Source organism: Emys orbicularis, chromosome 13 (genome assembly GCF_028017835.1).
Source record: "Emys orbicularis isolate rEmyOrb1 chromosome 13, rEmyOrb1.hap1, whole genome shotgun sequence".
Lineage (NCBI taxonomy): Eukaryota > Metazoa > Chordata > Testudines > Emydidae > Emys > Emys orbicularis.
The window spans coordinates 11,604,467-11,632,382 of record NC_088695.1 but is presented as its reverse complement, the minus strand read 5'-3'; the positions used below and the strand labels follow the sequence as shown (position 1 = coordinate 11,632,382).

The window sequence follows — 27,916 nt, the reverse complement described above, 5'->3', positions numbered from 1 at the left end:
CACATAGTAGCATGGGGGAGCCCGCCTGTGGGGGATAGATTGTCTCGCAGCCACTTCCGGTGAAGAAAAAAAAAAAAAAAAAAAAAAGCCTCGCACACCATAGAGAGTAGTGGACGGGGAGGGTAGAGCGTCCTTCGCAACACTGGGCTGGCTGGGGCAGCTGTCAGCTGGGCCCGGGGGAGCAGGAGGCTTCGGGGGCTCAGAGCCCTGAGGGGGGCAGGGCCCTAGTGGGGGGAGGGGCTCAGGGCCCTGAGGGGGGGGCAGGAGCTGTGGGGAGGAGAAGGAAGAAGCTCAGGACCCTGCTGGTGTCTGGGGCAGAGGGGAGCCTAGGATAAGTGATAGGGCTCAGGTTCCAGTGGGGGGGCTCAGGATCCTGGAGGGGGGCTCAGAGCAGGGGGCTCAGGGCAGGAGGCTCAGGACCCCAGGGGGAAGGTGAGGGTGGGGGCTGCAGGCCCTGTTGGTGTAGAGGGTCCATGGCAGTAGCTGGGGAAGGCGGCTCCATGGGGGGCCCAGGTGGGCGGCCCAACGCGGTGGAGACACTGCAGGAGGAGGCCGTCTGCGCCATCTGCCTCGACTACTTCACCGACCCTGTCTCCATCGGCTGTGGCCACAACTTCTGCCGCGTCTGCATCACTCAGCTCTGGGGAGGTGAGGAAGAGGGCGAGGGCCAGGCCGAGTACGAGGCTGTGGGGGACGACGTGGGGATGGGCGGCGAGGAGGACGACGTGGATGAGCTGGACGATGACGACAACGTAGAGTACAATGAGGAGGAAGAGGAGGGGGACGGGGATGACGTGGCTGAGGAGGAAGACGATATGTGGAGCGAGGAAGACGAGGACACCGACCTGTGGGACGACCCAGGGGAGGATGACATGTGGGAGGACGAGGTGGGAGATGAGCTCTTCTTCGAGGAGGACGATTACGATGAGGAGGTGATGGAGGAGGAGGACCTGGAGGAGGAGGAAGAAGAGCCGCTGCCACCGCCTCCCCCAGCAGCAGTGGCCACGCGACCTCGACACCCCCCAACTTTCACCTGCCCCCAGTGCCGCAAGACCTTCCCCCAGAGGAACTTCCGGCCCAACCTCCAACTGGCCAATATGGTGCACATCATCCGACAGATGCACCCACACCCCCAGCGACTCGCATCACCGGCCGCTGGGACCTCGGCATCTGGGAGGTCTGGGAGTGCGGCAGGAGTGGCAGGGGGGCTGGAGAAAAGAGCCCTGTGTGAGAAACACCAGGAACCCCTCAAGCTCTTCTGTGAGGTGGACGAGCATGCCATCTGTGTGGTGTGCCGGGAGTCCCGGAGCCACAAGCACCACAGCGTTGTCCCACTGGAGGAGGTGGTGCAGGATTACAAGGTATGAAGTTGGCAGTGTTGGTTTGGTAAAGGCTAGCTAGAGGCTGGTGGGTTGGGTTGAGTTGAACTGGTTGCTTAACTGATGATAGTTGAGCGTGCATGGATCAGTGTTTATGTTACACTCTTCATCAGTACCCGGACCGAGCCAGGGAAGCTAATGGTCCAACCAGCAGACCAAATTCGGTGATGAATTTTGGTCACGTGCTACCTGAGGCACGTTGCGGCTACACTAAGAAGAAGTTGGGGGTTAGTTGGCTGGGAGGTGTTGGCTTGACCAGATGGTTTGAATAGGAGAGATTGCATTGGCTTGGTTTACAGAGGGATTGGGTTGGCAGTATGGCTTTGGTAAAGCTAGTTAGTGGCTGGAGTTGTTGCGTTGCTTCAGTGAGGGAGTTGGGTTCACTTGGTGGCTGATGGTGGGTTGTGTGGTTGGCTGGGAGTTGCTGGCTTGATCAGGTGTTTACGCAGCTGGGTGTGATGGGGAGTTGGTTTGATCCGCAATGGGATGGGGTTGGCCGAATTGAGGCGTTTGGTAAGGCTGGTCAGAGACTTTTGGTGCTGGATTGCATTGGGATGGGCTAGATGGGAGCTGTTTGGTTGTTTTCCAGCTCCCACAGGTGTGTTTTCTGGGCCCTTCTCAGATCATAGGCAGCTTACACCAGGGGTGGGCAAACTATGGCCCAGGGGCCACATCCGGCCCTTCAGATGTTTTGAGCTGGCCTTCGAGCTCCTGCCGGGGAGCGGGGTCTGGGGCTTGCCCTGCTCCACGTGTGCTGTGGCTCCGCGTGGCTCCTGGAAGCAGCGGCATGTTCCCCCTCCAGCTCTTACGGTGGGGGCAGCCAGGGGGCTCCATATGCTGCCCCTGTCCCAAGCGCCAGCTCTGCAGCTCCCATTGGCCAGGAACCGCAGCCAATGGGAGCTGCAGGGGCAGCACCTGTGGAGGGGGCAGCAAGGAGAGCCGCCTGGCTGCGTCTCCACATAGAGGGGAGACATGCCGCTGCTTCTGGGAGTTGCTTGAGATAAGCGCCACCCAGAGCCTGCACCCCTGGCCCCCTCCTGTGCCCCAACCCCCTGCCCTAGCCCTGATCCCCCTCCTGCCCTCTGAGCCCCTCGGTCCCAGCCCAGAGCACCCTCCTGCACCCCCAGCCCCACCCCAGAGCCCGCATCCCCAGATGGAGCCCTCACCCCCCCCCCGCACCCCAACCCCCTCCCCCAGTCCGCAACCCCCTCCCACACCCTGAACTCATTTCTGGCCCACCCCAGAGCCCTCACCCCCTTCCCGCACCCCAACCCCCAGTTTTGTGAGCATTCATGGCCTGCCATACAATTTCCATACCCAGATGTGGCCCTCGGGCCAAAAAGTTTGCCCACCCCTGGCTTACACTGTAAGGCCTCCCTCGTGGGAGGGGCTCTGCGCAGGCCTTTCCCTGGAGTCAGCGCTGCTCTGGGTAGCTCCTGAGTCCCACTGAGCAGAGCTGAGAGCAGGGTCTGACATCACGATGGGGGCTAACAAGCAACAAGACTGGGATGGGCTGGGAGAGGATCAGACCAATAAGACCATCAGTTACTCAGGCCCAGAGCATCACAGGCATTTAGGTGCTGACGTCAGTGGGACTTAGACATCTAAATACCTGTAACACTCTGAACCTCAGTGTCTGGGTTCAACTGAAAAGCTTATTTCTGTGATCATTGACTCTTCCGGGCATTGTAGAAGAAGGAAGTCTGTAGAGGGCTTAAAACTCTGCCTGGAAATGTAGCAACTGCTAGTGTCGCGAGGGTGATCTGACCTTTTCAGTGGTGTGAGTTGCTAGTTCTGGGGCACTTCCGTGGTCCCCGTACAGAGGTCACGCTGGGAAGAGGGACCCCATTCTGCAGAGCGTGCCACCCCACCCCTGCTGGTATGACCGCAGTGGGGGCAGGCCCACGCTGCCCCTGGGACCCCTTCGCTGGAATGCAGACAGACAGATATTGGTGCAGCGCAGTGAGCTCGGGACTGCAGGTTCCTAATGTTGCTGTGGGTTATGGTGGGCTTGGGCTTGCCTTCGGGATTTTGGGGGCTTTTTGGGAGGGAGGGGTGAAAATGGCAACCCTGGGGCAAGCCACCACAGGGAGAGGGGGCGCACGGGGCCTATGGGGCTGCACGTAGATGAAAATTTGTGGCTGGCTGGAGTAGTCCCACAAGCTGACATTGTCTCTTGGAGACTGTAAGTAGAGCCCTGCGTGAATACAAAATTTATATCCGCGGCGGCGGCTATCCGCAGAACTGCAGGGCTCTACCAGGAACCACAGCAGCGAAAGCAGCAGCATGTTGGGCCGCCGCTCGCAGGAGCTAGCACCCAGCCCAGGCAGCTCCTCCGGTATGGCTGTGCTGCCCCCAGCCCTGCACACTGGAGCGGGCACCAGGCTCACCAGCAGCTGTCCCTGGTCGCGCGAGTGTGTGCAAGTGGCTTGCATGCTCCCAGACAGGAGTCCCGTCCACACAGCGGTCTGTATTCCTGGTAGAGCCCTACAGCTCCACGGATAACCACTTTATATCCATGGATATCCACATCTGCAGATATAAATTTTGTATCCGGGCAGGGCTCTAACCGTAAGCTCTTTGGGGCAGGGGCTGTCTTTTTGTTACGTTTGTACAGCACCTAGCGCAATGGTGTCCTGATCCCTGGCTGGAGCTCCTAGGTGCTGCCACAGATAAAAACATAAATACTTATAAAAGTTACAGCTAACACCCTGGTCCTGCAAAGAGTGACTAACCCCTGCTGAGTTCAGGGGGGCTACATATCTGTGTAAAATTACCCTCATAAGTGTTTGCAGGATGTAGACTCAATATTCCTGTAACTAGAAGAGATCGGGAGAGGGGGGATATTTTATTTCTCGTCTCAGCTTTTCCTGTGTGCAATGGACAGCACTGTGTGGATTGCCAGTTCCATGGCTGGCCCTCTGTATAATTAGTCCTTTTCCTGTTTGTTGGGGGGCTTTTCCACAGCAGCAGGGATGGGAAAAACACTTGTTAAAAGGGAAGGAAAAAACAAAACCAGAAAACTGTTATCAAAACACCTGGGTTGAAGCAGGGCAAGGAGAGTTTTTAAACGGACCCCAGACTGGCTTTTGTAACGAGGCTTAAAGTGCGTTTGCAGTGTTGTTGTAGCTGTGTCGGTCCCAGGATACTAGAGAGACAAGGAGAGTGAGGTCATATCTTTTACTGGACCAACTTGTGTTACATCAGACTGGTATAACTGTGATGTAAGTGTAGACCTGGCCTACACTAAAAATTTCAGTCGACCCAGCTACGTCGCTTGGGGTGTGAAAAATCCACCCCTCTGAGCGATGTGGGTAAGCTGGCCTGACCCCTGGTGTAGGCAGCGCTCGGTTGACGGAATTCTTCCTTCGACCTAGCTACCTCCTCTGAAGGAGTGGAGGACCTATGCTGATGGGCGAACCCCTCCTATCGGCGTAGGCAGTGTCTACGCCGAAGCGCTGCGCTGGAGCATTTCAAGTGTAGACAAGCCCTAAGTGCGTGCAACCGCAGCTCAGGTTTCAACCTGTTGCGATGTTACTGTCCCGCTCTCGCCCTCTCTAGTCCTCCAGCAAAACCAGAATAGTCCAGGCTGGAGTCTCTCCAGATTTCGTGAGTCTGAATATTACAGCAGCGCCTGGAAGCTCCAGCTGATGGCAGCCCTGTTGTTCTAGGCTCTGTATGTGCAGGTGGGGAGTTGCAGAGAGCTGAGGGCCAGAGAAATCGAGTGGCTTGCTCTAGGTCACACAGAGAGTTTGCGACAGATCCAGGAATTGACCCCAGGTTTCCTGCTCTGCTGCTCCTACTCGTTAGACCATGCTACCTCCTGGTCCACTGAAGCTAGACTATGTTTATTGTCTTTTCTTTGTAGATGAAACTCCAGGGCCACCTGGATCCGCTGAAGAAGAAGCTGGATGCGGTTCTGAAACAGAAATCAAGTGAAGAGGAGAAAATTACTGAGCTGAAGGCAGGTGCCAGGCTCCCCCTCCCCACCACCTGTGCTCTCCACCCCGACCAGGGATTGCATGGTTCAGGGGGGTTCTCAACTTGAGGGTCAGGTGATGAGAGGTTACGTCCATCCTGCCCTTCCATTGTTGCCGCATATCTCCTTGGTGTCTCTTCTTCTTCCCTTTCTGCAGCCATTCCTAAGTCTCATCTCCCTTGAGGCTCCTATCTCCTTCCCTATTCCAGCTGCTCAGATGATCAGCACTGAAATAGTTATTGAAGCGTTGTCACTGACCTATTAGAGCTGATGCCTCAGTGAGGCGGACAGGGGAGTTCTCTCCTCTGAGCTATTGGTTCAGACTCATGCCTGCAGACTCAGGCAGACGTCACTCACGCTCGGGTCACATTCAGCAGGTTTTCTTGACAACCGCAAGGGCTAGAGACTTCTTCTTTTTTTCCCCCCTTCTTTTTAATGGAAGCTGAGATACTGGCCAATCTGACCATGTCATGCAGGCGTTGGTAGAGTTAACGTCGTGACTCACTTATTGTTTAACAGATAACTCTTCTAAGTGCCCTAAAATCCACTCACTGACTCAGCTTTTCTTGAAATTTGCTGTGCTGTGTGGGGATGGTGGGGTAGGGTTAATGATCCAAATTTGGGGTCATTTAAGCACAGGATTCCTGATATACAGCCTCCCCAAGAGTCCTGTGATATCAAAGTCCTCTGGTTCGCCTAAGGCAGTGGTTCCCAAACTTTTTAGTAAGGTGACCCACCAACTGTTTATATCTTTTTGTATCCCTTCTTCCCTCCTGCTCCCCACTCTTCCAGCCCCTTTGCTCTGGCCTCCCAGCCCTGCCCCCTCCTGGGGGGAGAGGAGCAGCGACCGGGCGACCCACCTGGACCCTTCCCATGACCCACAGTTCGGGAAACACTGATCTAAGAGGTTTTTTTTTTGCACACTTAAATAAACCATGTGAGCTGGATCCCCCCATATCTGGCATCCCCGCTGTAGACTGCTGTACCTTATCTGTAGCATGCTGCCAAAGATAACCACTCTGTGTTTCCACATAAGCGCCTTCCATGGATTTTGTAGCTGTGTCTGCACTAGGAAACCTTACTGCAGAGCCCTGCAGGGGACTATTTTTTTTAATCCTGCTCCTTTCCCGCAACATCCACTTACGCATTGTCTCTTGCATTTTTATCCTGCTCCCATCTGCAAAAACTTGGATCCTGCAAATCCCGCAAGAGAGACAGATTCCCCTATGCTCCTTTAATAAAAAAAAAAGTCAGTTAATATAAATGGAATTCAGACACAATTTTTACCACTAAAAGAATAAAATAAATCTTGCTTAAGCCATGTAAAAAAAAAAGCTTTAACTCCTGTTATAATAGACATCAAATCTCTTTCTATCCCTGCCTTAAATTTAAGCCTTAAAACCTTTATTTAAAAAAGAAAAGAAAAAAACTTGCTTTACGTGGCTGAAATTCTGTTTATAAGAACGTCCAGGCTGGGTCAGACCAAAGGTCCATCCAGCCCAGTATCCTGTCTGCTGACAGTGGCCAATGCCAGGTGCTCCAAAGGGAATGGACAGAACAGGCAATCATCCAGTGATCCATCCCATGTCGCCCATTCTCAGCTTCTGGCAAATTGACGAAAGATTGAGTGTTTTCCCGCAAATCACCGCATTCTGGGGTTTTTTGCCCACTCAATCCCGTCTGCAACAAAGTACATTCTACCCGCTATTATGTCAGCGGTCCTGTAGGAACCTCAGGATCCCAGTCCCACTGCAGGGCTCTACCTTGCAGGAAGATTCCCACCAGTCCTGCACCGGCTGAACTAGCCGGAGCCCAGTGCGGATTAGGCTTTGGCAGCCAGGCTGGACTTTGCCATTGTTAGCAGGTTTAACAGGCCAAGAGCTGCCCAGCCTGTTGCTACATGTAGCTCAGCTGGCCTAGTGTTAGCCATGCACTAGGGGATTTTATCCCACTGCTCTTTGGCAAGGACAGACTATAGTGTTGGCTTCGCTCTGCTGACACTCTCCAGATATTCCCCTGCAGGTGGAGTGATGCCCTAGGACGGGTCACTTAACAGGGGTTGAACCTGGGACTTCGGGGCCAGCTGCCCGGGCTGGATAAGCAGTGGGTGGCCCAGGCAGGCAGGAGGTCGGGGAGGAGCTGTGTCTAACTCTTCCCCTCGCTGCTCCAGAACAAGATGAAGCTGGAGATCAAGGAGTTCGAGTCAGACTTCGAGCTGCTGCACCAGTTCCTGATCGGGGAGCAGGTGCTGCTGCTGCACCAGCTGGAGGAGCGCTACGAGGCGCTGCTGGCCCGCCAGAGCAGCAACATCAGCCAGTTGGAGGAGCAGGGCGCCACCCTCGGGCGCCTCATCGCTGAGGCTGAGGACAAGAGCAGGCAGGACGGGCTGCAGCTGCTCAAGGTGAGAGCCCCCAGCGCACAATCTCATGTCTGCCCCCCACACCCTCCCAGCCCTGGTCTGTCATCCCCAGACCCTTTCCAGATCCCTGCTGGAATGAAAATGAAATATTTGGACCCTTTCCACAGCCTGGGAGAGTGTTTGCGTGCGGGGAAGGTTGAGAGGGGGGCACCGGCCGGCAGGGGGACCAAGCTTCAAGTCCTTGATTTGGGTTATGATCTGGAACAAAAAACTGCTCTGACTCAGAGCAGGGGACTTGAACCTGTTCTGCTCCCACGTCCCAGGCCAACACTATTTTTATCTCTCTCTGTCCCCAAGGGACACTTCATTGAAACCAATACATCCCCGGCTTCAAAACAGCATGTTCCGGTGAAATCAAATTGCGCTGAAAATGTTCCCCACCCAGCTGTACTTAGGGGGAGACTTCCAAGGGCACAGATGGCAACGCCCACTGAAAAGCACCTCGCTTAACTCCGCTGTATGCCTTAGGCACATACGTCAGGGGTGGTTTTCTAACTTCAAGGACGTGATTAGTCCCCCTGACTGCAATGGGGTCACTCCCACGCTCAAAGCGAGGGAGGTGCTCAAAGATCTAGCTGAGTCGTGGCTGATCAAAGTGTTTTATGAGACACGGTGGTGTTTGTCGCTGGCTTGTTAGTAATCTTTTTCTCTTTTTTTCTCACTCTTCTCAGGACATCAAAGACACCTTCATCAGGTCAGTCCCGAGCTAATTCTGTTGATGCACCTGTTGCTACAGGAAGGAAACCGATTGCTTTTAAGAATGTTGTGTTGTAGAAATGTGGAAATGCTCCATGATGTCATTTGTTGAAACTGACTAGCCATGGTTAGCACTGAAGGATAGTGATCTCTAGCTCTTCTATAGTGCGTTTCGTCAATAGATCACAAAGCACTTTACAAAGGAGGATAGTCTCATTTTCCCCATATTACAGATGGGGCAACTGAAGCATGGGGGTGTGTGGGGGAGTGACTTGCCTAGCAGGGCAGCAGCAGAGCTGGGAATAGAGCCCACGTCTCCTGCGTCTCGCTAGGAGAGTTTATTCCTAGGCCACACTGCTTCCTCTGCACACTATAGACCTTAACCCAGTGTCCTGGTTGGCTTTAAACATCTCTGGTGTCCCCACAATGCAGTTACAGTAATGGCAGCTGGACTTCTGTGTTGCCTAGACTTGAACGCAAAGAGAGTGGAAAGTTACCCAAGAGAACAGTTGATCTGAGGCAGTCGTGCCAGATGTATTGACGTGACGTATTTACTCAGCCCCCATGACGGGTCCTGAGTCAAGCTTTCGTTCTAAACCGGATCCCAGCCGTTGCGGCTGCAAAGAGAAACTCTCAAACATGAACCAAAGTGGCATTGTCTTAGGCCCAGTCTATGCTAGCAAAGGGTTTGCCAGTATAGCTATACTAACAAAGCCGCCTAGTGAAGATGCAGTTTCTCCAGGCAAAAGAGTATAGCTTATTTTGGTTCCCCGAACAAAATACCAGCACAAGGATTCTTATGCTGAGACTTGGTCTACACCAGGGCTTTTGTCGGTAGAGAAATGTCGTACAAAAAAATCGCATCCCTAACTGAATTTACTATAGCAGCCAAAATTTCTAGTGTAGATCTGGCCTCATACTGCCTGAAACAGGTCAGGGGCCACCTCTCCCCATTTACATCACGCTGTATTAACTCTGGAATCGAATTATGGTGCTTCAAGGAGCAGTCTTCCAAACAGATTTGGTCGTTATTACTAGCGGGTCACATGCGGTCCGAACATTGTAGACCTGGTCCATGGACTGTAGTTAAAGATGTTACTTGTGTCTCTATGCAGACTTCTCTGATCTTAGGTACTGTTAGGTCATTTGTGTTAGAGTTAGAGACCCACTGTGTTGGATATGGTAGCCGTGCGTAATGCGTAAGGCCGCTCAGAAAATGTTTTTTCTCGTGGGAATGTTTTCTTATGGAAAATTTGAATACCAGAAAACTCAATTTGGAAGTGCTGCCCCAGTGGCTCATGGGAGTTTAGTTCAGCTGCCTCATGCTCCCCTTCTCCTGTATAGGCTGGCGTTCCTGGCCACACTTCATCTCCCATGATGCACCACAGGCTCTCCTCTTGGAGAGGGGAGGCGGTACACCATGCTCAGGGACTCTCCCGATGCATCATGGGGGATGTAGTCTGCCTGGGAACCCAGCCAGTAAAGGAGAAGGGAGACATGAGGCAATTGAATTACAACTCCCAGGAGGCCCTGCGGCATTCTAAGTCGAATATTTCAATTTGGGGGTGGTCTGGTTTTGGGTGAAAAAAATCAAAATCTTCTGCAGAAAGGAGACAAGAAAATTGCTTAGTCAAAAACCTACATTTCTGTTGCAAAAGAGCTTTGACAGAAGATTGTCGGCCCACCCCCACAGTGAGAGGCTTTCTGTCCCTGGAGCTTACAGTCTAAAGAGACAGAGGAGGGAAACTAACTTGCCCAGGGTCGTCGAGTGAGACAGCGGCAGAGCCTGAGACCTGTTCAGTGCTCTGCCTACTAGGCCACGCTTCCCACTATACCCAGCCCTTGACTCACTGCTGTATTCCCTTTGCCAGGTGCGAGAGCGTCAAATTCCAGGAGCCGGAGACCGTGCCGGTAGACGTGGGGAAGAAATACCGCAATTACTTCCTGCAGGACGTGGTGATGAGGAAGATGGAGAAGGTCTTCAGGAAAGTCCCTCAAGGTAAAGGAGATCAGCTCTTTCTTCCCTTCTTTAGCAGACCGGGGAGAGCCAGGACTCTGTTTACACTGACGTCCTGTGTGTAGTGGAGCTGTACAGCGCAGGCAGCGGTAGCATGAGTTTCTCCCACAGGCTGCTTCCGCTGATGTGCATCAGCACTCGCTCACAACTCTGTCCTGACCTACATCCCCCTGCTGTCCCAGCCCTGGGCTCCCCCAGTGCACACGATTGCTGGTTCTCCTGTATCCCAACCCACAGCCCTCACCTGCTGTCCCAGCCCTGGGCTCTGCCCCCCAAACTCCAGGCTCTGCCAGTGCCCAGCCATCCCAGCCACTTGGTTTCCCATGCAGCTCTGCTAATGCGCTGCAGTCCTGACCCACAGCTCCCTATCCTGCCAGCCTTAGGCTCCTGCCCGGCTCTGCTGGTGCCCCTCAATCCTGACCCACAGCCTGCTGCTATCCTGTCCCTGAGCTCACCGTGCTCCTGGCACGGGCAGTCTGCAGCAGCTCTTTGCTGCTCAGGAGGAGGATGCCCCCTACTGGACAACCAGTGCCAGTGCTGGGAGCAGCTCCCAGCCAGTAGTAGTAAATATAAACCTAGCACTGGAGGTTTGCTGATTGGCCTATGGCGTGTCACATGATGAGGTAAGGCCTCTCGATGCAGGGAAAGCAGGGGGAGGTCTCAAATACCAAGCCTACTGTTTATTTGTATTATCTCAGTGCCTGAGCTGAGATCAGGGCCCCATGATGTCGGGTGCTGCACAGACACACAGCGAGAGACAGTCCCTGCCCCAGCTGAGATCAGGGCCCCGTTGTGCCGGGCGCTGCACAGACACACAGCGAGAGACAGTACTCACAGTCTAAATAGATGAGACAGGGTGGGAAGGGAAACGGAGGCCGTACCTACCTTGCCCAGGGTCAGCTGGGAATAGATCCCAGGTTTCCTGACACTCAGCACAGAGTTGAGTTCACTGGATCATGCTGCCCCCCTAACCCTAACTCTCCTGACTGTGTGTGGGTCTCTTTCCTTAGCTGACGTGACCCTGGACCCCGACACGGCCCACCCTCACCTGAGCCTGTCCCTGGATCGCCGGAGCGTGAAGCTGGGCGACCGTCGCCAGGACCTACCCGACAACCCCAAGCGCTTCGACTCCGACTACTGCGTGCTGGGCTCTCAGGGCTTCAGCACGGGGCGCCACTACTGGGAGGTGGAGGTGGGGGGCCGGCGGGGCTGGGCAGTGGGGGCGGCCCGGGAGACGGCCCGGCGGAAGGAGAAGACGGGCGGCCCCTACCAGAAGCGGGAGATCTGGTGCGTGGGTGCCAACGGGAAGAAGTACCAGGCGCTGACGGCCACGGAGCAGACAGCGCTGCCCCCCGGGGAGAAGCTCCGGCGCTTTGGGGTCTACCTGGACTACGAGCGGGGTCAGCTGTGCTTCTACAATGCCGAGAACATGGCCCACATCCACACCTTCAATGCCACCTTCCGCGAGCGCATCTTCCCCTTCTTCCGCATCCTGGCCAAGGGCACACGCATCAAGATCTGCACCTGACCCGCTTCCCCGTTGCCTCGGGCCTCCTCCCCCGCTGGGTCCCTTCCACCATTGCACGGATCCTCCCCACCCTGTCCCAGGATCCGGCACCGCACAGAGGCCTGGGGGGAGGCCGCCTCAGCCGGCCTGACATTCCAAAGCCTGCCTCGTCCCTTTGCGTTGCTCTGTTTTAAAGTGTGAGGGCAGGGGAGGGATTGGTTCCGGGGATGACGGGTGGGTTTTCATGCTGCTGTCAGGCGATCCCCCCTCCTGTCCAATGCACAATGTGTGAATTGCTCTTGCCGCACCACTGTAACCACCCCCCAATCTGTCCCTCTGCCGTCACGCTGTAGCGCTCCGGTGCTCCTGCAAAACCCTCGCTCGTGTCTGTGGGCCGAGCAGGCGGAGGTGAGCGACTTCACGGAAGATCTAGGCCCCAGACTTGGAGAGGGAGCTCTGAGCATCCCCGGAAGCGCTGGCTCCCTGCTCTGTCCCGTAATGACTCAAGCTCCCAAGGGACTTGGCCACCCAGATCTCATTGAATTTCCTTTGGCCCTGTTGGAAGAATTCCAGCCATCCAACTTCCCCCTCCCTCACTTCCTGGTGGCATTTGGAGCTAGTTCCAGACCATCTTCTCTCTTCTTCCACAGGCACAAGACTCCATTGCTCTCTGCCCAGTCCCATAATGCTGCCTTCCCTTCCCTGCTGGTGTTCAGACCAAGATCCAGCCCTGCAAAAACATTGCTTCCCCCCGCCCCTTGTGTCCAGCCTCCAGAGCCCAGTGCTTTCCACCCAGAACCGTCCCAGTGTCCATCTGTCCTCTGGTTCTTCCCCACAACAGTCCTCTTGTCTGCCGGTCTTGGTCCCCAGGTCTTCTCCAGAACCATCACGCGTGCTCCTGAATCTCTCTTCCACATTGTCACCACCCTTCGTGGCCCTGGACATTGCATTTATTCGTGGACGTCCAAAACAGCCTGTGGTACCGAGGCAAATGGGGCAACTTCCTCCCTAAGCTGAGATGCTACAAGAGAATCACTGGCTAAAATGTCTGGAGGTGCAAGAATCATGTGAGATGCTTTCATTGCGAGCCCTGTTGTTCTGGAAATCCTAGGCCACCTCCAGCACTCTCTGAGGGTTGGGTATTTATTTTAATTGTTCTCTGAGCTGTTCTCCCCCACCCCCCGGTCGCTGTCCGGTTTCCAGCAACCCATCCCTCTCCCCACTGGAAAGACACTGCCCATACCTGCTGTGTGTTAAGGTTTGGTTGGTTGTTTTTCTGTTGATGTTACAAAGCTAGTTTGAAATATTTTTGGCTAAACCAAGAATTAAATGGAGATTTAGTTTTTTGAAATGTTATAATAATAATAATAATAATTAATAATAAAGAGAAGATTGTACAGTTTAGTCTCTGCCTCTTCAGTCCCACCTTGGCTGGAGCTGGTGGAAGGGTAAAATCCAAAAAGGGGTTTTGGAAAGGATGTTGAATTTGTTTCAAAGGCTACAAAAATAATTCTTCTGCTCTACTCCGCACTGATAAGGCCTCAACTGGAGTATTGTGTCCAGTTCTGGGCACCACATTTCAAGAAAGATGTGGACAAATTGAAGAAAGTCCAGAGAAGAGCAACAAAAATTATTAAAGGTCTGGAAAACATGACCTGTGAGGGTAGATTGAAAAAATTGGGGTGGTTTAGTTTGGAGAAGAGAAGACTGAAGGGGGACATGACACTTTTCATGTACATAAAAGGTTACAAGGAGGAGGGAGAAAAATTGTTCTCCTTAACCTCTGAGAATAGGACAAGAAGCAATGGACTTAAATTGCAGTAAGAGAAATTTAGGTTGGACATTAGGAAAAAGTTCCTAACTGTCAGGGTGGTTAAGCACTGGAATAAATTGCCTAGGGAGGTCATGGAATCTCCATCATTGGAGATTTTTAAGAGCAGGTTGGACAAACACCTGTCAGGGATGGTCTAGAATTAGGGAGAAGGTGAACTCTTTCTCTTCAAGGGGTAGCAATACAAGTGGGTAGGTAGAGTCTACAGATCACTCATAACAATATCACAAAGATGTCCACATTTGTCATGGGGGGGGCTGATTACCCCACCATCAGTCTTTCTGTAGTAATTAGAGATTGGTTTAAGGCCTGCAGCCTCTCTTCCAGCATTTCAGAGTGGTAGCCATGTTAGTCTGTATCAGGAAAAACAACAAGGAGTCCTTTTGGCACCTTAGAGACTAACTAATTTATTTGGGCATAAGTTTTTGAGGGCTAAAACCCACTTCATCAGATGCATGGAGTGAAAAATACAGTAAGCAGACTATACTAGCCCATGAAAAGATGGGAGTTGCCTTACCAAGTCGGGGGGTAGTGCTAATGAGCCAATTCAATTAAGGTGGAAGTGAGCATCAGCTGTTCTAACTGAATATTCAAGTTATCTGCATAAATAGCCACTCCTTTTTTTAAAAAAAATCTTACTGAATTCTTGGCTTCAACCACTCCCCGTGGTAAAAAATTCCATAGTCTAATCCCACGTGGTGCAGAAAAAGTGTGTCCTTTTTATCAGTTGTTCACTGGCCACCTTTCGTTTTCATTGAATGCCTCCTTTGCTCTTGTCTTATGAGACAGAGAGAACAGAAATTCCTGCTCTCCTTCCTCTAACCAGTCCCATATTGTATAGACTCTTATGTCTCTTTTCTAAAGCCCTGTCTTTTCAGTCTCTCGTCATGGCAGAGTTTTCTGGACACCGGATGAGCCTCATTGCCCTTCTCTGAATCTGTCCCCTCCAATCCTGCAATGAAGATACTTAACATTTAACACAGTGGTTCTCTGCCAAGGGTACGTGTACCCCTGGGGGTACTCAGAGGTGTTCCAGGGGGTACATCAACTCCTCTAGATATTTGCCTAGTTTTACAACAGGCAACATAAAAAGCACTAGCAAAGTCAGTACAAACTAAAATTTCAGACAGACAATGACTTGTTTATACTGCTCTATAGACTATACACTGACATGTAAGTACAATATTTATAATTACAGGGTAACAATGAGAAAGTCAGCAATTTTTCAGTAGTAGTGTGGCTGTGACACTTTTGTATTTTTTTGTCTGATTTTGTAAGCAAGTTGTTTTTAAGTGAGGTGTAATTTGAGGTACACAAGATAAATCAGCCTCCTGAAAGGGGTACAGTGGTCGGGAAAGGTTGAGAGCCACTGATTTAACAAAGAGGAGGGCGGGGGGGTTGGTCCTCAATTTTTTTCATTCCGTAGAAAAACCCATTTTTCAATCGTGTTTGGGGGACAAATATTTTTAACCAAATAATGGAAAAAACCCAACAGTTTTCTGCAAGAACCGTTAAAACTTTTCACCAAAAAAGTGACTGGGGGGGGGGGGGGGGACAGAAGGAAGCCATTGTATGCCAAAGTGTTCATGTGAAAAATACCAACCCAGCTCTGGTGTTAACCCTTTGCTCTTCATGTCCCTTCCATGATGACCAAACTTGTCTCTTTGCTCAGCTACCCCAGCTCTCTCCCCAGGGCAGTCCTCGATGCACGAAAGTGCTTAAACATTTGCTCTCGTCCTGACAGCAATGAGATTGAAGCATGTGGTTATCTTACATTTTGCTCAAATACTTTCCTGAACCAGCCCTTCTATCAGAGAGGAAGTCAATACCCATTGTCCCAGCCACAGGGCTAGCTCCCTCTCTGACCCTCCTCTGCCTCCCTGAGGGCACTCCCACAGGTGTTGGGCCTCATGCCTTTACCTCCCTGGAATGGAATCCTCATGCTTCAGGGTTTCACATGGCAGCGGTCAGGAAGGGATTTCTCTTCTGCACCCTCCCCAATGTCTTCTGGGAGGGCTTTTCAAATCTCTTTCCTCTGAAGCATCAGGGGTGACCACGGCTGGAGATGGGACAATTAGAGGGAGGTGGGTGGGCCAGGGCGCTGAGATGGCACCAGGCATTCTTGCTCTCTCAGGTGCTTGGCTGGCTGGTTCTTGTGCACATGCCCAGGGTCTCACTGACTGCCACATGTGGGGCGAGGAAGGAATTTGCCCCCCAGGGCAGCTTACCAGTGATCTTGGGGAGGTTTTTCACTTTCCTGTGCAGCAGGTGGGTGTGGGTGGCTTGCCAGGATTATCTGGGTATATCTCGCTTAATCACTTCCCTGCCATTGTGGGGGTCCATGGGCACAGATGCACCTTGGTCCCTCATGGTCCCTGCCTCTGGCACGTAACAGTCTAGTCTCCTGCAGGCTGTAATACTGTGGTCTCGTTCCAGGTGTCAGGTTGAGCAGGCCGGTGGCGGTAGTCTGTGATCCAGGGTCAGCCCGCATGATCGGGTGGCACCTTCTGCCCTTAAACTTTATTTCTGCCACTCCTAGCCTGGGTCCCTGGGCTACAGCACCCTGCACGTCAGCTGTGCTTCCCGTTTGGGCGTTCTGACCCCTAGTAAGTGCCGTGACGAACGTAGGGTTTGCTTCCCCCAGCCGAAACAGCACAGAGCACAAGAGGAAAAAATCAAGGCTTTTAAAACCCACCTGTGGCTATGTTACCGAGATACTTGCCAGCCCTTGGCAGAACCGCTAGGCAGGACCCTGTTCACTCCAGCTGTCTGGGATCTGTGTCTGGGAGGGGGAGACCTGCTGCTCAGTAGCAGCACCCACCAGCCCCCTCATTTCTCAAGAGTGCCTCTTTTCATCCCTCCAAGGGCCTTTGGCTCACGTTTCCGGGCTTCTGATTCTCCTGCGGGTACAAGCTGGGCTCCCCCCTCCGGACAAACTGGTCCCAAGCACTCGGAATGGGGGACATCAAGGTGAATGGTTCTAGCATTATCCCACAACAACCCCTCCGTGCAGCAATCAGACCTTACAATGATTTTTGCTGGGAACAGAGAGGCCGCTAAAAGCAATGCCCTACGCAGTCTAATGCTGATACACGTTTGCCAGGTCTGAGGGGCTGATCTGGACTCTGGGCCGTGCCCGTTTTTTTTCAGCAGCGAGGTTGCAAGTGAAAGTCAGCCCCAGCCCCAGCAGCTGTGTTCGCTGCCCTTTCCTCTCCCTTTGCATGTGGCTGTCTTGTTTTGTCTCCTTTGGAAACAGGATTGGACATTTGACCACAACAGCTCCACCCCATCTCCCCTAACTTCTCTTGTTCCGTTATGACCATATTTGATACCATCTAATGGCTTGGCTACACTTGCAAGTTAGAGCGCATTAAAGCAGCCCCAGGTGCCCTAACTCCTGAGGTGTCCACACTGGCAAGGCACTTAGAGCGCCTGGACTCTGCAGCTGGAGCGCTCCTGGTAATCCACCTCCACGAGAAGCATAAAGCTTGCTGCGCCCTGGCTGAAATGCCCGGGCATCAGTGTGAATGAGGCGTTGCATTACTGTGCTGTGATTGGCCTCCGGAAACATCCCATAATCCCCAGAAGTCAAGTGGCCACTCTTGTCATTGTTTTGGAATCAGCTGCAGGCATGTGCATATCCCCTTTCAAAGCTCCGTTTCTGACAGCCAGCTGCTTATCTGCTCCGAGACAAAGCAACCATTACTGTGGAATGCTGCTGTTGTGAGGGGGATGGGGGAGGGGGTCTGCTGCTGTCTGAATTTACAAGACAGCATGCTGACCCCCCCCCCCCCCCATTTAAAAAGCACGTTGCAGCCACTTGCACACTGGGATAGCTACCACAATGCACTGCTCTTTGTGGCATTGCAAGGGCTGCTAATGTGGCCACACCAGTGCGCTTGCAGCTGACACCGTAAACACACGGCAGCGTTTTCCCTGCTGCAGTCGCCGAAGGCTGCTTTAACTCCCAGCGCTCTACATCTGCAAGTGTAGCCATGCCCTAAGAAGCTGTCAGACAAGGGAGTGGTTAAAATGAAAACCTTGTTCAATATTTTACCTTTCAGCTGGTTTTCCTTCATTTTCTGTCACTTTAATAAAAGGTTAAAAGGAATTGTAATGGTGTATTTGACAGGGTGCTAAGCAGGGTGGTCTCTGCATACCACAGCCCAGACCTTCTTTAACTATTTCATGGTTGCAGTGTTGTTACAGCCAAACTGGTCTCAGGGATTACAAAGTGGGTGAGGTGATATCTTGTATTGGATCATCTTTGGCAGGTGACAGAGACATGCTTTCAAGTTTACACTGAGCTATTCTTCAGGTCTGGTAAAGGTACTCCCTTTTCCAGACCTGACTACAAAGTGGAATAGTATCAGGGGGTAGCCGTGTTAGTCTGTATCTACAAAAACAACAAGGAGTCTGGTGGCACCTTAAAGACTAACAGATTTATTTGGGCATAAGCTTTCGTGGGTAAAAACCTCACTTCTTCAGATGCATCCGAAGAAATGGGTATTCACCCACGAAAGCTCATGCTCCAATACGTCTGTTAGTCTATAAGGTGCCACAGGACTCTTTGCTGCAAAAACAACATGGAGTCTGGTGGCACCTTAAAGACTAACATATATTTGGGCATAAGCTTTTGTGGGCTAGAACCCACTTCATTCATCAGATATATGAAGTAAAAGATACAGAAGCAGGTATAAATACATGAAAGGATGTGGGGTTGCTTTACCAAGTGTTAAATCAGTCTAATCGAGATAAATCAATTAACAGCAGGATACCAAGGGAGGAGAAATAACTTTTGAAATGGTAAGAGTGGCCCATTACAGACAGTTGACAAGAAGGTGTGAGTAACAGTAGGGAGAAATTAGTATTGGGGAAATTAAGTTTAGGTTTTGTAATGACCCAACCACTCCCAGTCTTTATTCAGGCCTAATCTGATGGTATCCAGTTTGCAAATTAATTCCAGTTCTGCAGCTTCACATTGGAGTCTGTTTTTGAAGGGTTTTTTTTGAAGAATTGCCATTTTGAGGTCTGTAATTGAGTGACCAGGATTGAAGTCCACCTCCCTCCACACGAAAGCAGCAGGATTCCAACACTTGAAAATCCCACTAGGTGGAGGGTTCCCAGTTTTGGTTGGACAGATTTCCAGAGATTTCATCACAGGACAGAAACTTTCATTAAAACATAAGAACGGCCAGACTGGGTCAGACCAATGGTCCATCCAATGCCAGGTGACTCAGAATGAATTAACAGAACAGGTAATGATCAAGTGATCCATTTCCTGTCGCCCATTCCCAGCTTCTGGGAATTAAAGATTCATCTTTAATTTCTGGAGACCCCAGGTCTGCCTCTTCCTGCTGAGGCCACGCCCAGCTCGCTGCTCTCAGACTCCTCCCTCCCGTGGCCCAGCCAGGGTGGGGACCTGAGAGTTCAGTTGGGGCGGGGGGAGGGGGGGGGAAGGAAGGGCTGAGAGCTCAGAGCCCCTCCTTTGGTCCACCTCTTCCCCACCAAGCACGACCCCCCGCCCCTTGCAGCCCTGAGACCGGAAAAGCTGTGCTCTTCCAGCCCTGGGACTGAGACGGGGGAGATTTTTCTCAAGAGCCCCCCAATCCGCCACTGCTCCCACCCCTCCGGTGGCACGAGGTTTGGGGAGACTTAGCCTCCCCCAGCGTCCATTAGCACTGCCCATGCCAGGTGTCTAGCTGCAATTTTAGATGCCGGAAAACCCTCTACCCTTCGGCTTCACAATACTGAGTGCAACGCAGGCTAAATACCTTTACACATCCAGGCCTACGGGACTTGCTCAAGATCTCTGGCAGAGCAAGGATTGGACCCCAGGGACCTGAACCCGGGGCTAGGTCCATAGGCACTGGGCCATGCTTCCTCGGAAGTTCCAGCTCTCGCAGACAGGCCCCGGATGGCAAAGATGACACCCAAACAATCCCCAACCTCCAAAATGTACTTTTTATTGATTTATTTTTTTTACACAAAGGCAGGCTGCGTCCTGTAGGCGGGCTCTCATCTGGTCCCGATAGTGACCTGCCAGACGCGGACCAGGTTATCTGTGTACCCAGCAAACAGGGTCTGGAGAGGAGAGAAAAGATGTGTCAGTAACGGGGTAGCTACAGCAGGCCTGGAGACAGATCAGCCCCCAGGAGAACAGTCAGGCTGAGGGCCTGCATCTGGGAGGGGCTCAAGCTCCCTCGCCTGATGCCAGTGCCCAGCTGGGAAAGTGGTGACAGGGTATGTTAGGGGGCAGGGAGAAAGGGCCGGGCATCAGCAGATCAGCGACATGGGGGGATGGGGCTCTGGGGAGAGCCAGGATGCTGGCGGGTATGGAGGCTGGGAGGGGTTGAATCTTGGTGGGAAGGGGGCTGAAGGCAAGGGGTCAGGTCTCTTGCGGGGGGGAGGAGTAGCAGTGCTGGAGGGTAGGGAGGTGGGTGGAGACAAGAAAGGGGTGATGTTGGAGGGGCTGAATCTCTTGCTAGGAGAGGGCTGGAGGCTGGGAGGGGCTGGGCTGGACCATTGGAAGGATCGGGATGGTGGCAGGGACAGAGGCAGAGAGGGCTCATGTCTCCTGGCAGTGTGGAGGACGAAGGCCAGGCCCTGGGAAGTATCAGGGCTGTTGTCAGTGCAAGGAGGGGCTCGGGTGCTCATGGGCACATCTGCCCTCCCATGGGGTGTGAGAAGGGGAGTGGCTCACAGGACCATCTTCCCACAGGCTGAGCCGAGAGCAGGTCCCTTGGCTGCCTCTGCCCCCTGGGGCCAGTGGTGAGGATGCATAGGGCACCTCTAGCCCCCACTGAAATATTGGCCCCAGCCCTTTAAGATTCTGCCCTGGCGCTGAGTTCCGGACACCCCCCCCCCCCCCCCCCCCCGCGGTGAGGGAGGCGGGATGTTAAAGGGCTCATTTCTCCGTTACCTGTCCGTCCGCGGACCAGGCCAGTGAGGTGCACTGGGGCGGCTCGGCTTTGCTGCTGGTGCTGATCACCTCCTGCTTCAGCTCGTCCACGATGATCTTCCCCTCCAGGTCCTGCGGGGGAGAGGGGAAAAGATCAGAGAAAGGACCCCCACCCCCTGGGAGGGCCATGGACCCCCTTCCCAGCTGTGCCCACACCAGGGCAGGTGCTGGGAGCTGGCTCAGAAACAGCCTCTGGGTTTCAGCACGGAGATGCAGTCAGATGGCATGATGTTTCATCACAGCCCCTGGGGGGCTCCAGACCCACAGCATGGCCTCACCCCACATTCCCCGGGGGCTCCACACCCAGATACCAGAGCACAGCCCCATCCCATATCCCACTCCCCACGGGGGACTGCAGATCTGACAGGGCCCAGAGATCACTATGGTGGAGGCGTCTACCCTACGGGAAAACCCAAGACCTATTTCCTGGGGCAGAAGTGACCCCCAAGGGTGTCCCCCACATGGAAACCCCAGGCCAGGTCCCCTATAGAAACCGGCAAGGAAGGCAACTCTCTGGGTATTCCCTATAGAAAAGCATAAGCTCTGTTCCCTATATAAAGGAAGCATAGCAGACACGCCTCCCAGAGGTGTGTCTTCTACACACCCCCAGTCCCTAGTCCCTATAGAAAGGAGACAGAGAAGGAATCCCTGTGCCCTACGGAAAGGAGACACGGAGATAGAGAATTCCAGGGGAGTGGCCCCTAGAAACCCCAGGCTATGCACTCTGTATAAAAAGGAGCACAGAGGGGGGTGAAGTCCCCTGAAAGGCCCACCCCCGCCAGCAGGGGGCGCCCGCTCACCCAGATCTTGATGCTGGGCCCGGTGGCAGCGCAGAGCCAGTAGCGGTTGGGGCTGAAGCACAGGGCGTTGATGATGTCACCGCCATCCAGCGTGTACAGGTGCTTGCCCTCGTTCAGGTCCCACAGCATGGCCTGGCCGTCCTGGGGGAAAGAGAGAGCGTCAGACGGAGAAAGAGTCCCTCACCCACACCCATCCCATAATCAACCAGCCAGCAGCCTGCAACATGTACCAAGGAAATGACGCACCTTGGGAGTCAGGCAGCAAACCTTTAACCTGTGGCACTCCCTGCTGCAGGATAGCACTGAGAGAAAGGGTAACTAATATTTATTACTGCCTGCTATGTACTTCCTTGATGCCCAAGGACAGGTCCTGCACTGAGAGACTCAGATGAGGAGAAGGGGAGTAACAAACTGCTCAGATTCAAAACCAACAAGGTTCCCCTTAGGCAGAGGTGGGGCCATGTGGACTGGGGCAGGGGCTCAGAGTGGCTGTCCGGTGGCTTTGTGAGACTCTGACAGGGTAGAATGAGATTGGAAGCAGTGGTGAAGGGGAACAGGCAGGATCAGGGTGGTTGATCACACAGAGCTTTGATGATGGTTGCAAGAAACTGGAGTTGGAGCCAACATTGGTCGGGGAGTCAAGGGAGGGGTCCAGAATATGGATCAGACCAAAGGGCGAGGAAAGGGGAGTTTAGTAGCAGCATGGTGAAGGGATCAATAGTGTGTCTGTCTGTGTGGGCACAGAGGATGCTGCTGTGAATGACAAGGGAGCCCTCTGCCCCCCAAAAGCTCATAACGTCAGCAGAAGGCACGAGATGACAGGCGGATACAGACAGAGGAGCACAAGGAAGCAGCGATCTAAGCACAGCAGCTGCCTCCCCACTAGTATCCAGCTGAGCTGGGGTGAATCCCAGTCAGCCCAGGGAGAGCTGGGCAGGGACAGCTCAGAAACAGCCTCTGGGTTTCCGCACGCAGATGCAATCAGAAACTCAGTGGGTTTCATCACGGCTCAGCCCCGCTCCGACAGGCTGAGAGAGAGAGAGACAGAGACAGAGAATGTCCCCCAGCCTCCCGGTGCGGGTAGCTCAGCCGAGATCTGCGACCCCTCAGGGCCGACAGAACCCAGAGAGGAAAGTGACCTCGATCCAGTCCTGCTGTCCATCCCCCCCGTGCTTCCCAGTCCCGATCCGCACTGGAACCGGGCTGGGAACGGACCTTGCCACCAGATGCGCAGAGGGAGCCGTCAGGGGAGACCGTCACGGTGTTCAGGTAGCCGGTGTGCCCGATGTGGTTGGTCTTCAGCTTACAGTTGGCCAAGTTCCACACCTGGGGGCAGGAGAAGAATGTCACGTGATCAGCAGAGCGCGTTCCAGGCCAAGAAGGAACCCACGGATCATCCAGTCGGAGCTCCAGCATCTCCCAGGCAGGCAACCAATCGAACCCCCGAAGCATGGAACTTTAGGAACCTCCCCACCCATCCAAGTTTTTATGGCACTCAGCAGCCCAGCAATGGAGTGCCTGCTTCTTCGGAGACCAACTCACCCAGAGGGCAGGACGCCAGCGCCTCAAGGACAGGACAACAAGCTGCGGAGATGAGACACGAGTCCCCAGCGCTGAAATGCCCCCTTCACCACCCAGAGGCAACCAAGAGCTCATCCACCCCCAGCTTATCCCCTGGCCCTAGGGCAACCTAGGAATTGTGGGACAATGCAAATTCCTGGGTGTCTGTGCGCTGATGCTCCCTGTCCCAGACCCAGCAGCACTGGGAGCAGGAAGAGAAATGATCAACAGCCCAGGCCGAGACCCCAACAATGGTCTGTGGCCTTCCCCGCTCCAAGCAGCCCCGGGTCAGCAGAGGGACCCAACCCCCTGCAGTGCACCGTGGCCTCAAACCCACCTTCACCAGCTTGTCCCAGCCGCAGGAGACGATGATGGGGTTGCTGCTGTTGGGGGAGAAGCGGACGCAGGACACCCATTCCGAGTGGCTCTCGTCCTGGGGAGAGAAGGAGGGAGAGGAGTTAGAGGAGAGAGATCGGAGACCAGGGATCTCTCACTCAACCTAGAGCTCTGCTCTCAACCCTCCACTCATCTCCCCACACCTTAGGGGCTCCACCCCACCAGCCCTAGGTTCACAGCCCCCCACCACCAAGGGCTCTGCTGACCTCCCCCCCCTCCCCCCCAATGTGAGCTGCTGCTCGAACCCCCGGCCCAGGGCTCTGCCGGCCCTCCCTGCGTCCCATCATAATTGCAGGACATGTCGTCAGGCCCCAGGGGGGTCGGCAGACGTGTCAGATCTAATCATCGGGACTGGGGGGGCAAGACAGAGCCCTGGATCCTCTGCCAGCTGGGAGCAGGGCAAGTTCCCAGCAGGGGACACACACGGGGCAATTGCAGAGATGCTTCTAAATTAATGCATGGGAGCCCAGGGACTGTTGCGAAGGCCCCTTCTGCAGAAAGGAAAGGCCCCAGATCCCATCCCCCAGCTCTTCTGAGCCAACTGTTTGCCAACCACTCCCTTCTCTGCAAGGCTTCGGAGGCCCTTCTCCCCCCCCCCCCCCCCCCATGACCAGAGCGGCGGGTTTGCATTCAAAATGTAAGTGGGTTTTTACCACCACCAAACCCAAAGAGAAACAGTCAGGAGCATAGGACAGGAAATCAGGATGTCTGGGTTCAATCCCTGACTCTGGGAGGAGAGGGAGACCTAGTGGGTTAGAGCAGAGTGGGGCTGGGCATCTGGACTCTTGGGTTCTATCCCCGGCTCTGGTAGGGAAGCAGGATCTAGTGGGTTAGAGCAGGGGCCTGGGAATCAGGACTCCTGGGTTCTCTGTCCCTGACTCAGGGAGGTGATCGGGGTCTAGGGCAGACGCCTGACCCACCCCACAACTCAGCAGCCCCATCCTATGTCTCACCTGCACTGTGTACTTGCAGACGCCCAGGGTATTCCAGAGCTTGATGGTTTTGTCCCGGGAGCCCGAGACGATCTGGCGATTGTCGGACGAGAAGGCCACGCTCAGCACGTCCTTGGTGTGGCCCACGAAGCGGCGGGTGGTGGTACCTCTGCAAGGGAATAGACTCTCCTAAGTCACTCCCAGGCCAGCTACGGGAACCTCTCCTCACATCCCAGCTACGCCGGCCTCCCTCCTGCTAGGAGCAGGTCCTGTTCCCAAGCCACCCAGAGAAAAATCCTCTTTAACTTCCACAGAGAGGAGCACAAAGGGTGGCGGCCAAGTGACAGGGGATCCCACTGAGACAGAAGCACATGCCAGGAACTAGCCAGGACATTAAACACGAAGGGGAACCCAAGATCCAGCAGCGGAGGGAGCTCAGCCAGATAAAGAAGGGGTTGATCCGAGGAAGAATGAGACAGGGTATTAAGACAAAGGAACAAAGGATTGTGATGTCATGGGGGATAAAAGCCAAGAGACAGCGCAACACTTCCCTGTCTCTCCCGTTGTCCCATCATAATTGCAGGACATGTCATCACGCCCCTGAGGGGTCAGCAGACATGTGTCAGATCTAATCATTGGGACTGGGAGGAAAGGAAGGGGTGCCTCAAAAAATCCAGATGCCCCAATGGCTGGAATCAGGGATGATTGGCCACTGGGTACATCCAATCCTGGGCCCAGCAAGAAACTACCCCACACATTTGTGGTCTGGTTCTGGCCATTTCCCTGCAGCAGCGTCTCAACCTTTTCAGGTGTAAGACCCCTGATCTGATGTCAAAAACGTTCGCAGCCCCCCGACGTTGACTATGAATGAATAAATAAAGGGTCGGTGATGACACAGCTAAACCTGTATAAATGACTAAGAACAGAGAACACTTGACTTGAAAGGGGAAGGGTGTGAGGGGGGAGCGAACTTTTGTTTTGCTTTAGGTTATAAGTGTCAATGCCTCATGACACCCCCCGACTGCCTTCGATGACCCCCACCAGGGGTCGTGATCACCCATTTCTGAAACACTGCCCTAGGGCACCATTAAGGGGTGCCACAACAAGCCAAGGGGCTCTACGATAGGCATCCAGTCCCCGTCCCTGGCACGCCAACCCCTCCCCACTAAGGGGAGCTGCGATGGGCAGGACAAACAGGTCATGGGGCTGAGAGGAACCCGTCTGACTCTGTCACCCATAGGAACCCTCTCCCCTCCCACCCTCCTTCGTACAGGCTCTCACTCTGCCAAGGAAGCCCATCTGATGTCTGTGGTGTCCCCCCGCCCCCCAATCCATCACTCACGTGGTGAGGTCCCAGAGCCGCAGGGTGCCGTCCCAGGAGCCAGAGAGGGCGAATTGCCCGTCGGAGGAGATGACCACATCACTGACAAAGTGCGAGTGGCCGCGCAGGGCGCGCTGCGGGATCCCGTAGTTGGTCTCGTCCCGTGTCAGCTTCCACATGATGATGGTCTTGTCTGCGTGGAGGGAGCAGGGAGAGTCTAAGTCGGCTAGTCGCCTCTCTAACGGGCATTTCCTTTCAGGGAGTGACCTGACAGCCCTGGGAAGGGGAACCTGCCATTCCCACGCAGGACTGGCATGACCCTATGACCATGCCCCCTCCATACCATCCTGAGCCCCAACGTAGGGGCTGTCGCACAGGAGACTGGCCTCCGTGGCCAGCGCCAAGAGCTAAATACACCACAGCCTGTTCCCCACCATGCCCCTTGGCCGGCCAGCCAGTCCCACCAGCCTGGGGCTAGATCCAAACCGGTGCTGCTTAGAGGAGAAAGGCCTCGTATCCCACTTCATCCCCCACACAGCGCGTCACCCCATGACCTGGAGCCCGACTGGAGCCAGCCAGTCCTGTATCCCATTCCTTGGCCCCCTCCCCATTTATGACCAGATCAGTGTCAACTACAGGAGAAAGACCCCACATCCCAGACCCCACCCTGAACCAGCCAATAGTCTGTCCTCATTTTTATATTCACGGGCCCAGCCCTGCCTCCCACAGCCCAGGCCTCAGCTAACGCTCCTTCCAGGCATCCCCTCATCATTGCAGGACATGTCATCAGAACCCGGGAGGGTCAGTGGATGAGCCAGGTCTAATCATCAGGGCTGGGGAGAGGAGGCGTGGAGCAGCTCAATGGCGGTACCAGAGATGGATATTGATGCTCTGACAGGGATGCCCACAGGGACCCACACGCGGGGTGGGTGTGTGTGTGTGTGTGTGTGTGTGTCTGCGGCGAGCTGCCAACAAACTGGGTCCTTACGGGCTGTGACGGCTCAAGGAGGGGGGCTGGGCTTGGAAAGCCCCAACGTTGCCCCTGTGGCCTTGTCACAGGCATGTCCATCCCCCTCTTCTATTGAGTTACTCCTCCCCCCATAGTATTTAGGCCTGAGACCCCTTCCTGGCTCCCCGCAGCTGGTCCCCTCCTATTTATCTACCTTATATGCCAGGTATCCAAGCGCCTCTCACTGGGTTCCACCCTCCCAGTCACCCCCGCGAGACAGGGTAAGTGCCCCTGTCACTGACAGGGAAACTGAGGCCTGGGGGGGCGGCCCTGATTTTCTGACATGCCCCCAAGATCGAGAGATAATTGGAGAGCCCCGGATGGGAAGTGCCCCGATAGGAGTCAGGGAATTACCCCTCCCCCCTACTGCGTGTTATTCACCCCTAACCCCCCCATATCGCCCCTCCCAACACTCCTCCAACCTCCCCTCCCCCTAGGAGCTCCTCCCCCCAGTCACATAGTGCAGCCCTGCCCCCTCTCCAGGGATGACACTGGCTCTCCCCCCACCTCCGGGAATGGATTCGCCCCCCCCTTCCATGGCTGAGATGGTCCCTCCCTTGCCTGCCCCCACGTATGAGAATTGGTCTCTTCCCCTCCCCCTAGCCAGATGGGATCTTCGCTCCCATCGTCGGTGACTAGGTTCTATTCTCCCCCGCACCGTGAGCGCAGCCTGACAATGTTCCCCTTCCCCCAACACCCGCTACGAGATGGTTTCTCCCACTCCCCCCCACCCGCGGCCGGGCGGTTGGTCTGGCCCGCGGCGCTCACCGCGCGAGGCGGACAGGATCATGTCCGGGAACTGCGGGGTGGTGGCGATCTGGGTCACCCAACCGTTGTGGCCCTTAAGGGTGCCGCGCAGGGTCATCTGCTCCGTCATGGCGGCGGCGGCGCGGGGGGCTCAGCTCGAGCGGGGAAGGAGGATGGAGGCGGATTCGGCAGCAGCCCCAACCCGGCTCGTCCTCTCGCTCAGCTAGCGGCCCGGAGAGAAAGGAAGTTCCGACGTCACCCGGAAGCGGAAATAGCCTTCCCTCAGCGCGGCCGTACGGCAAGATGGCAGCCGGCAGGAGACGAGGCAGGTCGCAAGATGGCCGCGGCCTTGTAGGCATTCA

General features: G+C 54.5%; 2 protein-coding genes across 2 annotated transcripts; one reads left to right on the top strand and one right to left on the bottom strand.

Annotated features, from left to right (window-relative positions):
• Positions 1-473: 473 nt before the first annotated feature.
• On the top strand, positions 474-13,397 carry LOC135888405 (E3 ubiquitin-protein ligase TRIM41-like). The gene is made up of 7 exons (XM_065416213.1): positions 474-1,361; positions 5,248-5,343; positions 7,529-7,759; positions 8,449-8,471; positions 10,345-10,472; positions 11,501-11,890; positions 12,648-13,397. Exons 1-7 carry the CDS (start codon positions 474-476, stop codon positions 13,007-13,009), a joined length of 2,118 nt encoding a protein of 705 aa, XP_065272285.1. The 3' UTR covers positions 13,010-13,397.
• Positions 13,398-19,774: 6,377 nt separating this feature from the next.
• On the bottom strand, positions 19,775-27,829 carry RACK1 (receptor for activated C kinase 1). The gene is made up of 8 exons (XM_065416183.1): positions 27,576-27,829; positions 25,820-25,991; positions 24,499-24,646; positions 23,487-23,582; positions 22,805-22,915; positions 21,590-21,730; positions 20,751-20,861; positions 19,775-19,912 (listed from the first exon to the last, which is right to left on the bottom strand). The coding sequence occupies exons 1-8, from the start codon at positions 27,682-27,684 to the stop codon at positions 19,847-19,849; spliced, it is 954 nt and encodes a 317-aa protein (XP_065272255.1). The 5' UTR covers positions 27,685-27,829; the 3' UTR covers positions 19,775-19,846.
• Positions 27,830-27,916: the final 87 nt, after the last annotated feature.

Excerpts from the sequence above, each read along its gene's own strand:
- LOC135888405 (XM_065416213.1), top strand. The coding sequence starts at position 474 with ATGGCAGTAGCTGGGGAAGGCGGCTCCATGGGGGGCCCAGGTGGGCGG. Across the intron at positions 5,344-7,528 it reads AGAAAATTACTGAGCTGAAG|AACAAGATGAAGCTGGAGAT; the intron begins GCAGGTGCCAGG and ends TCGCTGCTCCAG. Across the intron at positions 11,891-12,647 it reads CTACCTGGACTACGAGCGGG|GCACAAGACTCCATTGCTCT; the intron begins GTCAGCTGTGCT and ends CTTCTTCCACAG.
- RACK1 (XM_065416183.1), bottom strand. The coding sequence starts at position 27,684 with ATGACGGAGCAGATGACCCTGCGCGGCACCCTTAAGGGCCACAACGGT. Across the intron at positions 23,583-24,498 it reads TCTGCAAGTACACAGTGCAG|GACGAGAGCCACTCGGAATG; the intron begins GTGAGACATAGG and ends TTCTCTCCCCAG. Across the intron at positions 21,731-22,804 it reads TCTGCGCATCTGGTGGCAAG|GACGGCCAGGCCATGCTGTG; the intron begins GTCCGTTCCCAG and ends TCTTTCCCCCAG.